The 18,322-nt window shown below is 31.0% G+C and overlaps 1 protein-coding gene across 1 annotated transcript; it reads left to right on the forward strand.

Annotated features, from left to right (window-relative positions):
• Window positions 1-12,921: 12,921 nt before the first annotated feature.
• LOC146940017 (Major facilitator superfamily protein) lies at window positions 12,922-18,144 on the forward strand. Its single transcript, XM_085753597.1, has 4 exons — window positions 12,922-13,123; window positions 13,252-13,469; window positions 14,110-14,666; window positions 16,993-18,144. The coding sequence occupies exons 1-4, from the start codon at window positions 13,018-13,020 to the stop codon at window positions 17,879-17,881; spliced, it is 1,770 nt and encodes a 589-aa protein (XP_085609723.1). The 5' UTR covers window positions 12,922-13,017; the 3' UTR covers window positions 17,882-18,144.
• Window positions 18,145-18,322: the final 178 nt, after the last annotated feature.

Consider the following 18,322-nt stretch of genomic DNA (forward strand, 5'->3'; position numbering starts at 1 on the left):
TAACTCACACACGACCGTGCCACAAATCTACACGGTCGTGTGTTTGCTTCAGTACAGATCCTACTATTTCCAGTGAGTTTACACACGACCGTGTGTTCAGTCCGCACGACCGTGCATTACTGCATAAAAGTAAATCTACAAAAACTTATTCAATGACATTAACTCACACACGACCGTGCCACAAATCTACACGGTCGTGTGTTTGCTTCAGTACAGATCCTACTAGTTTCCAGTGAGTTTACACACGACCGTGTGTTTAATCCGCACGACCGTGCATTACTGCATAAAAGTAAATCTACAATTCGAAAATGAAGAACACACAAGAACAACAACTTCAATGGTGACCATCTTGTTCAAAATGCATTTCTGGTATAAAAACTAGTACTAGTATTCAACAAACATACTTCATCATATCTACCAAGCTTATACATACCTTCAAGTTTAAAGATTTCAGAATTCTACCAACACCTTCAATGAATCCAGATCTACAAACCAAACATATATCCAATCTCCAAACTTCAATGGAAAAATGAACTGATATTGAACAATATTGTTGATGGGTAGGTTGGTTGATGGTGAGTGAAAATTTTACGTTAATGGGTAGGTTGAAGAAATGATGGATACTATGAAGAAATGAAGAACAAGATGAAGGACAAGAGAATCAAGAAGGAACCGTAAAAAAAAAAACAAATAACAAATGTGAGAAACTAATTTGCTGATGTGTTGGTGTGAAATTACTACTCTCAATGTTCAAGTTTTGGGGGTGTATACAGAAAAAACAATAAAACCAATATTTCCTAATATAATATGTTTTTTTTTATTAATTATTTATTTTTAGCAGGTCACCTGACCCCACCAAAACCTGCTGCTGCAGGTAAATGCACAACTTGTGTTGTGTGCACAAGTATTGCATTTGTCCATTCTAAATGGGACCCAACTTGACATGTGTAATATGATAGATGAGTACACAACTAGCTTGTGCATCCGAAAGAATGAACGATGTGTTGAGGATGTTACTAAATAAAATGGGGAATTAGTCACTTTAGTCCCTGAATGGGGAACAATTCGTCAATTTAGTCCCTGAATGCAGATAATATGCAAAACAGTCCCTGCATGGTCAATTTCAGGGACTAAAGTGACTAACGAAGTCTACATTCAGGGACTAAATTGACTAACGGAGTCTGCATTCAAGGACTAAATTGACTAACAAAGTCTACATTCAGGGACTATTTTGCAATTTATCTGCATTCAGGGACTAAATTGACGAATCGTTCCCCATTCAGGGACTAAAGTGACTAATTCCCCAATAAAATTTGAAAGACGTGGCATACTGAAAATAATAGAAGAAATGGAGATTCCTCAAAGAGTAGATCTTCCTTTCTTCAAATGTCGACTTAATTGAAAATTCCCGTAAAATAATTTGTGGCTATTTTAGTGACAAAAAATTCGATTTTTTGTTCTCTTCAAACTATTTGTGGCTATTTTTAGCCTCCGCAAACTAAAAAGACTGTCCCAAATATTATTTTCTCCGGAAGTAATTGAGTGGAAGGGGAAGAAATCAAATTAATGTGCCTGGACAAGCTCTAGTCCAAATACGTCGAATGACTCGAATATACTTCTAATAACCATTTGAATGAATTTAGCTGCTGTTCGGCTAATTTATTTTATCCCTTTATATTGTTTAATTGCAATCTCAAATCCTCAGTTTAATTGAACAAAAGAGTTGACCATTGGGAATGGGAGGACACGATTTGAAGTGTTGCAGTTGGTGCATAGTATACAATTTATGGACCAATTGATATGCAAGAATGATTCTAGTGGAGCTAGAAATGTCTCTAATTGGTGGATATCATAACTTATGGACCAATTGATATGCAAGAATGATTCTAGTGGAGCTAGAAATGTCTCTAATTGGTGGATATCATAACATGATGGTAGAATAAAGAGTAAGTTATGAATGAGATATTGTCTTAATAGATACTTACTACTCCATCCGTCTCTAAATTATAGTTGTTTAAGGTTTGTGCACGGTTATTAAGAAAATGATTAATTTGGTTGATTTTGATGGTAAAATTAGTATCATTTACTAAAACACCCTTATTAATTGTAGTTAGTGGAGTAGTTAAGTTGGATGAAATTCAATAAATAAGGGTATATTAATGGAAAAAAATAATAAATGTTGCATTGGTATTCTAAAGTGACAATTATTTTGAGAAAAAGAAAAAATTGTAAAGAGACAATTACTGTGAGACGGAGGGAGTATATCGTTTGTTTGATTCACATATGATAAAGAAACATGATACTATTATCTATTACAGTTTTAGGTTTAAATATATTAATTTATGTATTTTTTTGGTGTTAACCTTTTGGATTTTAAAGAAAGAGGTAAGCAAAATCTGACATAACCATTTTTGACATTAGATATGTATCATTGACACTAATAAATAAAATTTTCCATTTTTTAAAAATAAATTATGAGAAATAAATAGCTATATTATATAAATCGGATAATATTCTTTAAAAAAAATCGGATAATATTTTTATTTTCAATTTTCATTAGATATGAATCATTGAAGATGACTAGAATTATTTATTTTATTACAAAATTAAATTAATATTTTATTTTTTATTTTTAATAATATTTTTATTTTCAATTTTTTAGATTCCAATAAATTAATTATCATTATTTTTTAATTTAATGTCAAATTCTTCTTAAAGTTTTTTAGTTATATTCAAATTTTTCTAGATTTCAATTTTTAAATTGTAATTGAATTTTATAAGGATAAACCAATAATTTATTTTATCATATTCGCTTACTTTCTTAACCAGTAATTTCGTATTTGTCGTTGTAAAAGTATATTATTAGACTCCATCAAACATATCCTCGAATATAGACAATCTTAATCCATTTTTTGGGGGGTTTTCATAAAATCTCACTTAACTCTATCACATGCCTTCTCTATATCAATAAAAAACTAAGTACAAGTCTTTTTTGTCCACCTGATATCGCTCGTTCAGACGTCGGTATATCACTTCCCTTATCACCGTCCAAAGCGTAAAACTAAATTGATTATCATTATTTTCAGTTTCTTTTCTTAGTCTCTAATCTATCAATCTTTTCTTTGTCTATAGATTTTTCTACCTTATTTTTTTTTTTTTGAGGGAAGATTTTTCTACCTTATTGATGCCTAAGGATTGGTACAACCATAAAAAATAAAAATAAAACTTGAGTTCTTACTTCGTTCACCACCTTTTTAGTCTTTTCCTTAACTTTCTTATAATTTTCCCATTTTTAAAAATTATAAGCCTAGATGAAGCCTTAAAATATATATTTTTTATTTTAACTACTTTGAACACTTTCGTTCCATCACATATTTTTTTTACCTTTAGGTCCAAAACCTCTTGATTCTTCCAACATATTTTTTTTGATACTTTTATAATCCCTTGTACCATCTCGTCCCACATATCATTTTGGCTTCTTGGTGGTTGTATGAAACCTCCCTCTACGATATTGTGTTTGAAAATCCTTTGTTTTTCACCATTCAAATTCCACAACTTGATAATGGAGCCTTATTGCTGATTTTTCTTTTGATAATGGAGCCTTATTGCTGATTTTTCTTTTGAATCTTTTTTTTGGTGGTGGTTGGGGTTTGAACCCCGGACCTTGCATATATTATGCATTGTCCCTACCAACTGAGCTAAGTTCACGAGGACTTTTGAATCTTTAAATAAGTTCTTAAAGACAGTTGTTAAGATTTTCTATTTATATATAAATATTGTCTTAAAAAATGTGTATTTATTAGTACATGTAAATGTAATTTTCCATTTAAACTTTTATTTAAAATATGTGTATTTATTATCTTGTCGATTGTTTAACTTATATTTTTAAGACAAAAAATTTCTCCTAAACAATACATTTAAAATATTTGTTAGCCCGACTCGATTTAAATTAGTCGCATGTGTGACCTTAGGACCATTAAGATTCGGACCATTCCTCACAATCCTTCTCAATGAATATGAGCTCTTTTTATTCCAACACTGTGCCCTGACTTGCAGGATTCAATCTCTCTCATAGTTAGGGGACCAATAGAATGATTAGAATTCTAAATGTCAAAGGTTATACTTGTGATTATTTCACCGCCAAAACAAGTGTGTCTACTTCATATTTCTTATCTCTAATTGTTGTGACCTCACATCTTACGATTCAAGTTGAAGATGCTGCTCAATTTGATGTCACCAGGACACCCATGATTGACAGTTAGTTGTTGTTTATAAGTCTACTAATTAAATTAGTACAACGTTTCTTAAAAATGGTGATTTGATTTGCTTACCAATTAATGCCAAGAAGCTAACAGTATTCACACGCATCCAATATATATGATTGGCAGCAAATGAAATGGGATATACAAAAACATGTACTAGTACAGCCTTTTTGATTTGACTCTTTTGATTAGTTATTAGTACATGTACATGTATTCTATTTACTGAGGGAAAATTAGTGTTGATGTGGATGGTTAAATTGTTATTAGAAATTAGAAAGTGGCATCAATATATCACTTGAATGAGTTAGTTCAAGCATCAATTCTTTCAACTTAATTGGCAATTTTGGCTTTAAATTCGGTCCTAAAATTGTGCTAAAAAAAAATAATCCAATCCTTAAATACAAGTTGTGTTAAAACTCTTGAGCAATAAGTGATTTTATCCAACTCTGAGGTCTCTACATTACGCATTTTTTGTGTGAAGGAAATAAGCTTATAGCTTTCATTATTGATCAAAGTAGAAAAACAACGAGGAGTGTTAAGATAAATCTAGAAATTAGCATTATGTGGTGCTTCCCTAGCTAGACTATGGGCAACACCATTGACTTGTTTTCTAATGAACTTCACATCACAATTCGTTAAATCAATTTCCTACAATCATTGATTATTGCTATGAAATCAGAGACACCGTCCTTCCCATATATGCTATCTGCCACAACTTTAGAGTCCGTTTTGAAATCCATGTTCACCAGGTTGAGTTATTTCATCCATTGCATTGCAGATAGAAGGCATAAGGCTTCACCCATGTCACCATCGATTATGGGGGTGAGCCATTCAGTTTTGGCTATAACAAAGCTTCCTCATGCGTCTCAAATACAAGCTCCAATTCCGACTTTGTTAAGGGAAAGGGAGAAAGATGCATTACGCATATGAATATATGTTTTAAAAAAAAGATGGGCATTAATTTAATCGGATTAATTTAATAGATTAAGATGCATTACAAATGTAAAATAGTTTTTATACAGAGATTTAATAAAAACTCATGATACTATTATATAAGTCGTAATTGTCATTTAAAATAAACCGTAAAATAAACGGTGTTTGTCACTTCGTCTACACATAGAAGTAAATAAATCAATATCAATATAATGAATTCCGATTAGAAGTGAATTTATTTATGTACAACCAAAACTCCTGGCAGTGAAGGAGACTGTTACTAGTAAGACGCATTTTTAAGGCATTCAATACAAAATTACAAACCATTGACATGTGTGTTTTCTTAGGGGAATCATCATTCATGAGTAAATGCTAAAATGTGAATTATTGTAGATGACCTCTAAGCCAATGTAAAAGGTGGGGGCAAATTAAAGAGTGTATCCAAAGTTTGTCTTGTACTCTTAGATTATAGTCAATTTTCAGTCTCTTTCTTCGTGTCCATTTCTAGGACACAAACATAGGTTATATATGGACCATTATAGCTGTCTTACGGGTTGGACTTGGAGTGGGTTAATGTCGATTAAGGTAATTGCCCTCGATGTTACGCAACAACTTGCTTAATTTTTTGTTTTTGTTTACATTAGCTTAATTAATTTCATCACATATTTTTTGCCTTTAAAGGTGGATAATCAACTAAGTTTCTCACCATGTGATTCATATGACGAATCATTAACCGGTAATGATAGCATTATTTTGAACATACTAGACCGTTTACCCGTGCGGTGGTCATTTACATTGAAAAATAATATATGAAAATAAATGTGATGGACTTCATGGAGTTACCTATTAACATCAATAGAGAAAAAATGAAGCTTGCAAGAAAAAAAAATAGTTTGAGTTTTGCGATAATAGTTGTTTCAGAAATATTTTACCAATACATACATGACCAAACATAAAAGATAGTCACATATATTAGGATCAGTCTCCCTTGAAGAAAAAAATATTAGGACCGGTCTTGTGAAATAAGTTTAGATTCACTTGTGACAAATTAAAACATTAGTTTCACAAATTTGTTACACCATAACATCAATAGAGAAAAAAGGGGAATTAGTCACTTTAGTCCCTGAATCGGAAGGGATTCGTCACTTTAGTCCCTGAATGCAGATAAATTGCAAAATAGTCCCTGAATGTAGACTTTGTTAGTCAATTTAGTCCCTGAATGCAAACTTCGTTAGTCAATTTAGTCCCTGAATGTAGACTCCGTTAGTCACTTTAGTCCCTGAAATTGACCATGCAGGGACTGTTTTACAATTTCTCTTCATTCAGGGACTAAAGTGACGAATCCTCTCCCATTCAGGGACTAAAGTGACTAATTCCCCAGAGAAAAAATGAAGCTTCCAAGAAGTTGCATATAATGAATGTATTGTTCAATGGCCAATAATAGCATGACTAACGTATTCTCGGACGACAGCCACTCCACCGTGAGGCAACTTTGTCAATTTTTCTTTGTCTTTCTCTCGGATCATATGAACTATGCTTATGACTGGCTTTGTTATTCAAAAACTTAACTTATAATCAAATGTGGTTTGACATCTTTCTTTTTTATAATAGAATATGTGATTCACACCTGAAAATTTCCAAAAAGAAAAAAACTACAATTGTTCAATTACCTATGTCATATAATTAAAATTAGGAATGTAAAAAAAGTCAATATATTCTCAGTCATTTTATTCGGCTGTTTTTTTTTTTGTCGTCACACCATCTCCCTATTTTTGTTACTTAGTAGCTTTCTTATTTTGATTATATGGGTTTTTTTATTTTTCCTGCTAGAGTATATTTTTGTATATCTTTATCTCTTAATCGAGCACATCTTGTGTTTGGATTTGAGTTTTTTAAAATATATTTGATGATTAAAAAACAACTTGTGAGTAGTCAATATATATATATATATATATATATATATATATATATATATATATAGAGAGAGAGAGAGAGAGAGAGAGAGAGAGAGAGAGAGAGAAATCCACATGCAAAAATTTATGTTAGATTAATATAAGTTGTCGTCACTATTATTTGGGAACATCTTGTGCTTGGATCGGAGTTCTTTAAATACATCTTTGCCAATTTTTAAAAAAATACAAAATGTGATTCCTCTTGTAGAAGGCGCAATATATATAAATAAAGAAATCTGCATGTAACGATTTATGTTAGACTAATATAAGTTGTCATCACTCAATTAACTTCAGAATAAGTAGAAAATTATGTTACATGATAAATCCACTTGCAACGAATTATGTTAAGACTAACATAAGTTGTCATCGCTCAATTCAATTCATAAGAAGTAGGAAATTACATTACTTGACCATGAGATTATTTTGGTACAAATCTAAATGCATTCTACTTTGATTTCCTATTTATTTCCTTTGTGGCCTTCATGTGTATTGAGTTGGAGTTCTTAGAATCATAGAGAAAAATATTAGAAATAAACACTTGAAACAACTAAGAAATTTCTTAATTTCTTAAACAACATTATATTCATATAAGAGAATAAACTGAGCAATACAAATGAAAGAGGATAAGTATAGATAATTACATAACCTAACCATATGGTCAATTTAAGAGGAACAACCAATACCTTCTCATCAATTAGCATATTAGAGAAATCATCCACAATGGTATGCGTACCTTTGTTTTTAACTACTCCCAGCCTGTGAAATTAAAGATTATACAATAAGATTAGAACACTTGAATAACATGGTTAAAAAAAACGTAGAAAATAGCTTACTTTGTGTCATTGACATCAACAACAAACCTGGTGGTAAAGCCAAAAGATCATGAGGAAAATAATCAAATGCAACATATAATGAGTGAAAAAGGAATATGAGAGATTAGTGTTGGTTATATACGTGAAAGGGAAATAAGGGAATTAAGATGATTTAAAGCCTAACATTTTCTTAGGTTTTACGTGGAGGAATGTAAAGGGACACATCCTATAGTGATGGTATAAAAATAAAAGGAGTTACAATAATTAATTGTTTTTTTTTTGGTACAAACAATAATTAATTGTTATTTACATATGAATAGGAATGTAACCGACCGTTTATTTATTTTTTTTATTTTTTTAAATGAATGAGTTAGCACTATTTGTAGATGAATAAATCGTACAAAAAAAACAGCCAGATGTAGTTGAAAGATGTAAGAATAGATATTGGAAAGTTACAAAGCTCAAATGGTGAGTTACATAATAAATATAAGAATTAATATATGTAAATGGAAATATTTAGTAAATAGATGAGTTACAAAATCATGTGGACCAATAACAACAAAGCATTTTTTGGCGCCAAAGAGTAGTAGAATTAGGGTTGGCAATTTTTCTTAACATTGTTATTAGTATTAGAAATAAGTTAGATTAGATAGATAGGATGTGGGATCATAGGAAAATTTAATCCTTAATACTACAATTATTGATCACATTGGGTACTCACTCAATACAAATGAACTTATTCTAACCTTAAACCTATGGCTCGTAGACCATTAAATGCTCATGTGTGAACTTATTAGATGTTTGATTTATGTTGAAAAGGTGGAAAAAAAGTACATTGGCCCATGATTACGATATTTCTTACTATGATATATCAATATGTGAAGATTTTGAGATTTCGAAGAATTAGAGTTAAAAGAGTCACAAAGGCTTGATTAAGAATAAGATTCGTACAAAAACATTTTAATAAAAGATGGTAAAAAGAATGCAAGTGAGGCTCTTATATAGATGATTAACAAATTAACTTAAATAAAATTGTCATCTATAAGAATGCTACATTGTTGTTTCATTCAAAAATATAAGAATTTATATAATATTTGTTATATTGTTGGTCAATGCGTTCTATATGTAAGATGAATTGTTCAAGATAATTCAAGTTCAATTTCTGCTAAAAATAATTTCTTGTTAGAAAATAATTTCTTGTCAGATTTTACTTTTACTTACTTTCCGATCAAATTCTTTTGAAGAATTGAAGAAGCTAAATAGCCCACCCAAATTGGCATCGGAGAGAATCGAACCTGAGCCTGGGACCTTGTGAAGGAGCACACTCCCAAGACCCAAGCCAATACCACCAGGTCAACCCAAGTGGGTTACTTTCCGATCAAATTCTATTATACTAGAATCCATTTCTTCTAGAAACGAAATGGTTAAAACAAATAATAATAATAATAATAATAATAATAATAATAATAATGATGATGATGATGATGATGATGATGATGATGATGATGATGATGATGATGATTAGAAAATCACTTAATTTACTATTGCAGTTTGGTACATTTGTCATGGTCCCCCGTTAGAAACCTATTTAATTTTTTTAGCACATGTTCAATTATTTATTTGAAAATACTCGATTCAATCACTAAATAAAAGATAATATCAAATGAGTCCCTCATATTTTCATATAAAGGATAAATTAGTTATTCAATTTAACTAATAAAAGAACTAATATATCCTCCATCTAAAAATATGATGGACTAAATTAATAATATTTTTTTATCTCACTTGTGTTGATTTGATCCTATAGTGTGCTTCTCTTAAGCTTTCAAGTTCATTATCTCTTGTCAATTTTGATGGGCTACTTTGACTTCTAAAAAAAATATTCTTTTTTGTCATATACTAAATTGGCTAAAAAGAAAATTCTGAACGACTAGGAAGTGTAGGCTAAAAAGAAAATTCTAAACGACTAGGAAGTGTATTTTGTCAAAATTTTACGGCAATGGAATCTATTTGATGATGGGATCCACCACCAATAGTTGAAATCCTTTTCGTTTTTCAAAAAAAAAACGGTGAACTCAATTTTTTTTCCTTTTAAAAATGGGGATGTTTTTAAACAAAATAGAGAACTCAACTTTTTTTTTTTTCCTTTTAAAAATGGGGATCAATATTGTTCTCTACTTCTCCCCTTCATGATTTGAACCCACAACCATTTTGAATGAATGTGAACTATCTTACCGACTAAGTTTTTTTTTTTTGAGCAAATCTTACCGACTAAGTTGTACTTATACTTTGTTGTCAAATAGAGAACTTAATTTGAATAAGATAAATAAAAAGTGTATAGTATGTCCCATCATCATTAAATTTTTCAATTTTTTTCAAACTTCTTGCTTTCTCTCTTTCCAAAAGGAATTCTCTATTTTTTAAAAATTGAGATGATCCTAACCTCACTATCAATCTTTCGTGTCTATCTATTTTTAAATGGAGTTTTTCATTTTTTTTTGTGAAATAGAGAGGATACAATATCAAAATTTGAGTTATTCAATTTGAGATTGGTTAACAGTTTAATTACGTGAATGCGTCATAAGACTGACACAAAACTAAGTCAACTCGAACATAGTTTGAGACTCGATTCATTGAATTTTGTTTATAAACCAAATAAGATAAATTTGAGTTGAAAATCAAGTTCGTTAATTAAATAAGTTTAATTTAAACTATTAAAAGTTCGACACATGAGCTAACTAGATTATATATATGTACTTTGATAATTTCTAGATAAATATATACTTCTTTCATCCTTAAATATAAGCAAAAATTGGTCAATAAAAGTTAATGTATTTGGTTAAAAATTAGTGCCAAATACACGAACTTATGTTGACCCCTTTTTTGCTTACATTTTGGGACGGATGGAGTACTTTGATAATTTGAACAACAATCATATATATATGTTGGAAGTTTTGATTCTTATAAAGTAAAATTTAGAGTCTAGATGTAATCGAATACAATAATATTATTGATGACAGTTCATCTTACATTATTTTCAACATATTTTTAGTCATTTTTGTTATGATTTGACCTAAATAATAGGAGTTTTAGAACAAATGTCTATGATGTAAGGGACATTTTGTGATGTTTTCATATCGAGTCATGTAATTCTAGTTTTTCCTAAACAAAGCAAGACACCTCATGAAGAATTGAGAAGACAATGAATGAAGATTCAAGAAGCCTCTGAAGACATTACAAGTTGAAGAAATTTTGTCTCAAGTCCCAACACAAAATTGAAGGAAGAAAACATTTAAAAAATGTAGAAAAAGGTAAAAGCGTGCTAGAACAAAGCATTATGTGCGCTTCCGGGAAATAACAATATTTTGTTGTTTTCCCTTGTGGGTTTGAGGAGAAATCCAAGCTTTTCAGCCCAAACTCACTTGGTAATCAGCCTATATATACAAATCATATCATTCATAAATTCTCATTCAGAACGAAACGGTTTAAGAGGAAGGCAAGCGTTAGGAGCATCAAAGGAGGAGTCTCCCCTTAACCTTTGTCTCTAGAGTATTTTTATTTCTTTTGTAATTTGTCTTATCAAGAATAACTAAACCTTAATTGAGTAGGATTCTAAGATGAACTTCTATTTGTTTGTTGGATCAATTTAATTCAAGTCTTTTATTCATTTATGCTTTGAGATTTATTTAATTTTTATATGCAAAGGTCTTGACACTTTTAGGAGTCCTAGGGAGTGTGACATACCTAGTCAATCTTAACTGAACATAAAAGTAGAGGGTTGCAGAAGATAATCATGAGTCGATATCTCTGGTCAACTTTTTCAAACGTTTCATTATAAACTTTATTCATTCCCCTTGCTAAGATAGACGACACAGGGTTATCCGTTTGTAAAACTACTAAGACAAGAAATGATATGCGATGTAATTCTAGGATTCATAGACGAATTTGGAGCCTTTAGATGACAATTTAGGAATCTCAATTCTTTTATGTTTCAATTACCTCTGAGAGAGTAGGGCCCCAGTTTAACAAGCTTACATAGGTATACAAACTGTATAGGATTGATGACCATACATATGTTTGAGTGTGTATATCTTCATTGTGATAAGTGGGTGCAACTTGACAGGTGGATGAACGTAAAAATCCTACAAACTCGTTACTTAAATAGAACCCTTATCTCATAACTGGTAGTTACTTATTTTTTATCCAACAAGGAAATAGTGGGGATTCGAAGAATCTTAACCACCGCTAAATTTTGCAATCAAAACCATTTAATTTTCTACAATCAAACTCAATTTACTTTGCACATGCAAACTCCCCCAATTTACTCGCTTATATTTAATTTATTTGCCTTTTATTTTTTGTTTTTTCTACTCTAATTAACTGATATTACTATGGTTGTTTTTTTCTAGAAAAATTATGTTTGGCCATGTTTGCTGCTGTGTTGCGACTTTCCTTACTAATATTATATTGCTGGTTAAATATTATAATAGTTGGTGTTCACTAGTTCAATGTATTTAATTGTTGGTTGAATATGTTTCTGATAGCTAGATCTTTATGATGATTTTTTGAATTAGTTGTATTTTGCTAAGAATTAATATGTAAAGTTGATGATATTTTTGTGTATTGATCGTTGAATTATTAATTTAAAAGGTTCTAATTCTAAATTCTTATTTTTAAATTATGTGATTCAATCTTAACATATTAAAGTAAGTTGTTCGTGAACTTAAATTGAATAGAGTATAAACTAATTTTTTTTCATATAAACTCAAATTGAGTTTTAAATTAAACTAATTCTTATCGATTCATGTTAAGTTGAACACAAGTTCAACTCGATTCTACTTGTTTTCAACCCTAATGATAAATTTTACTTATAGTTTTACTCTCTTTTTTATAAACTTAGACTTTAACCTGTGAGTGAACCTTTACGCTTTATATATAGCTACTACTAACATTGTCTCAAATATCAATTAATTCCTTTCTTTGATATATCACTAGCTAGCTAGCTCTTATTTTCCTTATACTTTATTTTTGTCTTTTCGTGTATATTTAATATCTTTAATGGAAGCCAAAGAAGACTATACCCATGATGGAACTGTTGATTTCCACGGCAAACCTGCTGTTCCATCCAAAACTGGGAAATGGAAGGCTTGTGCTTTTCTTGTTGGTAAGACTAAGCATGCATGTTTTGTTAAATTTTGGTTTGATTGAAACTGAGCTTAATTAATTGTTTATATTATGGGGAGTTATGTATAGCATGATCCTACAGGTTTTTACTTATATATATTAATTCAGGGTATGAAGCATTTGAAAGGATGGCCTTCTATGGAGTTGCATCAAACTTGGTGAATTACCTTACAACACAACTTCATGAAGATACTGTTTCATCAGTTAGGAATGTTAATACATGGTCAGGGTCTGTTTGGATAACACCAATTCTTGGTGCTTACATTGCAGATTCTTACCTGGGTCGCTTCTGGACTTTCACCCTCTCATCTCTCATTTATGTCTTGGTAATTTACCTAATATTAACTCAAATCTAATTAACCGATTATAAAGTTATAACTTCATAACCACTTGTTTGGACCATAAGACAATTAAAGGCCATGTTAACATGAATTATTAATTCAGTATGAACACAATATTTTTCGAATCGAGCCTTAAGAACATAGCAGCGTTAAAACTCTTGAAGTAGAGTTTGCGTTCCATTATGGTTTTACTCGTCTTGAAAGATTAATTTTTTAGTCTAAAAAAAAAGTGTGTAAATATAGTAAATGAAAAATTTAAATATATTAAAATGATTATTAAAAAACAACATATATAGTCCTTGTTTTAAATTGCTATGCTTACCAATTGGAGCTAATTTGTCCACAAATTGCACTCGTGGGATACAATGCTTCTTCATATGTCATTTGTCAACATTAAATAAATAGTCGAAACCAACTTATTTATGACATGTAGCTCAACAATGAAGTTTTGTCCCACCTTGAATTGATGGAAAAAAATGAATGACTTTTATGAATGATCACTTTGGTTACCTCATTTTTGTGGCACAGTGATGTTATAGTATATATGCATTAAATATAATATTATTATTTTTTATGAATTAAACTAGCTAGCTCATGCATTAGTTAATTCCTCTACACGTCACAGGGAATGACACTTCTTACTATAGCTGTATCACTCAAGAGCTTGAAACCAACATGCACAAATGGAATTTGCAACAAGGCTTCAACATCACAAATTACATTTTTCTACACAGCACTTTACACAATGGCAATTGGTGCAGGTGGAACAAAACCAAATATCTCAACTTTTGGTGCTGACCAATTTGATGATTTTAATCCTCATGAGAAAGAGTTAAAGGCTTCTTTCTTTAATTGGTGGATGTTTACCTCATTTTTAGGTGCCTTAATTGCAACTTTAGGGCTTGTATATATTCAAGAGAATTTAGGATGGGGACTTGGATATGGTATTCCTACTGCTGGTTTATTATTGTCTTTGGTTATTTTCTATATTGGGACACCAATTTATCGACACAAAGTTAGGACATCTAAAAGTCCTGCTAAGGATATAATTCGTGTCTTTATTGTTGCCTTCAAGAATAGAAAACTTCAACTTCCTAGTAACCCTTCAGATCTACATGAGTTTCAAATGGAACATTGTGTTATTAGGGGAAAAAGGCAAGTCTATCACACTCCAACTTTGAGGTAAGCAAGTGTTAATTATAAGCTTCAATTTTTGTTCCCAAAGTCTTTTTTTTTTCACTGAGGAAACTATCAAATTAGTCTCTGACTTTGTAAGACATTCTCAAACCGGTCTATGAAATTATGAATATTTCAAAAAGGTCTGGTAACTTTTACTCATATCAGTCCTTCTCAAAATATGGTAGGGACTAAATTGATAGAAGATGGTTAAATATAGAGACCAAATTAATAGCAAGTTCTTAAATTAGTAAATGATTACGTTAAGACCAACTTGACAGTTTAATAGAGTTGAAAATCATTTTGTAATATTTAAAATCGCATAGAGTGTCTTACTGATTGACAATACACCCTCCGGTCACTATTATAAGCAAAAATCTTCATTTTAGATTCATTCATTAAATGATGTATGTGATCTATAATAAAGACTATATGCATCATTAATTGAATGAATGTAGAATGTGGATTTTTGCTTATAATAATGACTGGAGGGTGTACAAAACAACACTAAACATGCACCAAATCACTATGTTTCACAATGTTTTTTCCGTGAATTTAAACAGGCACTCATTCTAGTGGTAGTGGCTTTGTGGGGGTGATAAATAATGGTAAATTTTGGGACCATAAAATTGGATGGAGAAAAGGAATTTTTCATCTAAATTTGATTCATGCATCGATGAATGTGAATATAGAAAGTGGTCCGTGTCCTAAGATTACGTGTCCCCCATTTTTAATGTCTTGGCCCACCACAGGCAGTCAACTTAACTTAAGTAGAGTTTAACTTTATTTGCTTAATTAACAAGGGTGGGGTATCAAGGGTGGTTGAATTTAGAAGAAGTGTCAAGTTATTTAATTTCATTTAATTTTTCGATCTAAAGGCTTTGCAACCACAAATATGTTATCTGAATATTAAATTTGGGGAACTGTATGTAACATAAGTGTACAATTTTATACAGGACAAAGTTTAAAAATGCCCCACAAAAACTAAGGATTATTGGATTTCATATTCCATTTTACTGCTCAAACATCATTTTGCTCACAATCACTACACATGTGTAGCCGCAGTACCTCTAAAAAAATGTGTAGCCACTGAAGTAGAGAATACACACGTTTTTTTTTTGGGAATTAGTCACTTTAGTCCCTGAATGGGGAATGATTCGTCAATTTAGTCCCTGAATGCAGATAAATTGCAAAATAGTCCCTGAATGGAGACTTTGTTAGTCAATTTAGTCTCTGAATGCAGACTCCGTTAGTCAATTTAGTCCCTGAATGTAGACTTCGTTAGTCACTTTAGTCCCTGAAATTGACCATGCAGGGACTGTTTTGCATATTATCTGCATTCAGGGACTAAATTGACGAATCGTTCCCCATTCAGGGACTAAAGTGACTAATTTCCCTTTTTTTTTTTAAATTAGAGAATATGTAAGTTGTCCACAAATCTTAACTCAAGTAATAAAAATGTCAAAATTGTTAAATCAAATGTAATAATCGGGATTCGAACCTCAACTCATTCACTTTTCTTTATGAATTTTTAATAATTTTACCATTTCGTCTATCTACCAAAAAAAGAACGATGCAAGTTGTTTCCTCCATATGAGGCCGACTTGAATGATTGGTCACTATCTTATGAGCCTAGTTGTTTTTCCATATATGGAAAATGTGTCACAGTTGTGTCCACCATTTTGCATGCCAAAGACAAGATTGTTCACTATCCACATATGCATTCCAAGTGTATAGTTACACGCATAGGATAGGATTACACATGCACATTCCACTAGACCAAACTCTTAACTATTCTGAATTTTAGTTGAGTATTGGTATTTTATAGGTCAAAAACTCATTCAAAATTTTATTTTATTTTTAAATAAATTAATACTTAAATAAACTTTAAGAGTACTGTTGTGTTCACTATTACCCTATAACTATTCTTTTATTAAATCAATCAATTCAATTTTGTTAGCTAGAAAGTGATTGAAAAAATAATTATCAAGCATATCCCATTTAAGGCTTGGTTGTTTTGTTGTAGATGTAATTATCAATATCCGAGTTATATCTCGATCCGATACTAAACTAAACTCAAGTCATATTAAAATCAAGTGCGTATCTATTTGGACATCATGAATCTCTCGAATTCTAAGTCACTATAATAAATCATTACGTATTTAGTTTCATGAATTATTTTTGAGATTCATATATAATATATCAACTTATAATTTTGTTATGTCATGTATTTACCTTAAAATTGACATATTTTTATCATCAATATTTCTTAGGATTCATAATAAGATTTACTATTTGAATCTTAATTTGATAACCATGCAATGCAATTCAGGTTTTTGGACAAAGCTGCTATTAAAGAAGATCCTACAACTGGTTCCTCAAGAAGAGCACCAATGACAGTAAATCAAGTAGAAGGAGCAAAGCTAATCCTTGGTATGCTCCTAATATGGTTAGTAACACTGATTCCAAGCACCATTTGGGCACAAATCAACACTCTTTTTGTGAAACAAGGCACTACCTTAGACAGAAACCTTGGTCCTGATTTTAAAATCCCAGCAGCATCTCTAGGCAGCTTTGTAACCCTATCCATGCTGCTCTCAGTGCCAATGTATGACCGGTTTTTCGTACCGTTCATGCGCCAGAAAACCGGCCACCCGAGAGGAATCACATTACTTCAAAGACTTGGAATAGGATTTTCAATCCAGATCATAGCCATTGCAATTGCTTATGCAGTAGAAGTTAGAAGAATGCATGTGATAAAAGAGAATCACATTTTTGGTCCTAAAGATATTGTCCCTATGAGTATATTTTGGTTGTTACCACAATATGTTCTTATTGGTATAGCAGATGTTTTCAATGCCATTGGATTATTGGAATTCTTCTATGATCAATCTCCTGAAGACATGCAAAGTCTTGGAACAACTTTCTTCACAAGTGGAATTGGTGTTGGGAATTTCTTGAACAGTTTTTTGGTAACAATGACTGATAAGATAACAGGAAGAGGGACTAGAAAGAGTTGGATTGCTGATAACTTGAATGATTCTCACTTAGATTACTATTATGGGTTTCTTTTGATCTTGTCAAGTGTTAATTTGTTGGTGTTTTTGTGGGTTTCAAGTAGATACATTTACAAGAAGGAGTCAACAAGAATCAAAGAAGCACTTTGTGTTCAAATGGAAGGTAATTCAACTTTGGATGCATCTCTTGGCTTACAAGTATGAGAGGTTCAAAATGATCCCCTACAATCGTTGCACGGCGCAGTGCCATGGGGACCGTTAGATCTATCTAGAGAAAATTTCAAGTATGGAATCCAAATCCAAATAAAAAAAAAAAAAAAAGATTTGGACCACAAAAATAACAAGTATGAAAACAAGTTAATTAAGTAGATAGGGCATATTAAGTATACAATATTCTCATTACACCCTGTGTAATAGTTTGTAAATTATGTGTGTAATCAATGGTTTATCTTTATTGTTTTTGCCAATTTTTTGTGAAAATTCAATGTTTCAATCTCTTTATTTATGTACAAGAGTTGAGATTTTCGCAAAATACAAGCACTTATGATTATGTGAATATGTATTCATTAATAGCCTCATTCAACAATGTACTATACAGAATGCACCATATACTATAGTGAATCCAAAATCTATAACATAAATATG

This window comes from Medicago sativa, chromosome 3 (genome assembly GCF_051527215.1).
Source record: "Medicago sativa cultivar Bolivia chromosome 3, Bolivia_mono, whole genome shotgun sequence".
Taxonomy (NCBI): domain Eukaryota; kingdom Viridiplantae; phylum Streptophyta; class Magnoliopsida; order Fabales; family Fabaceae; genus Medicago; species Medicago sativa.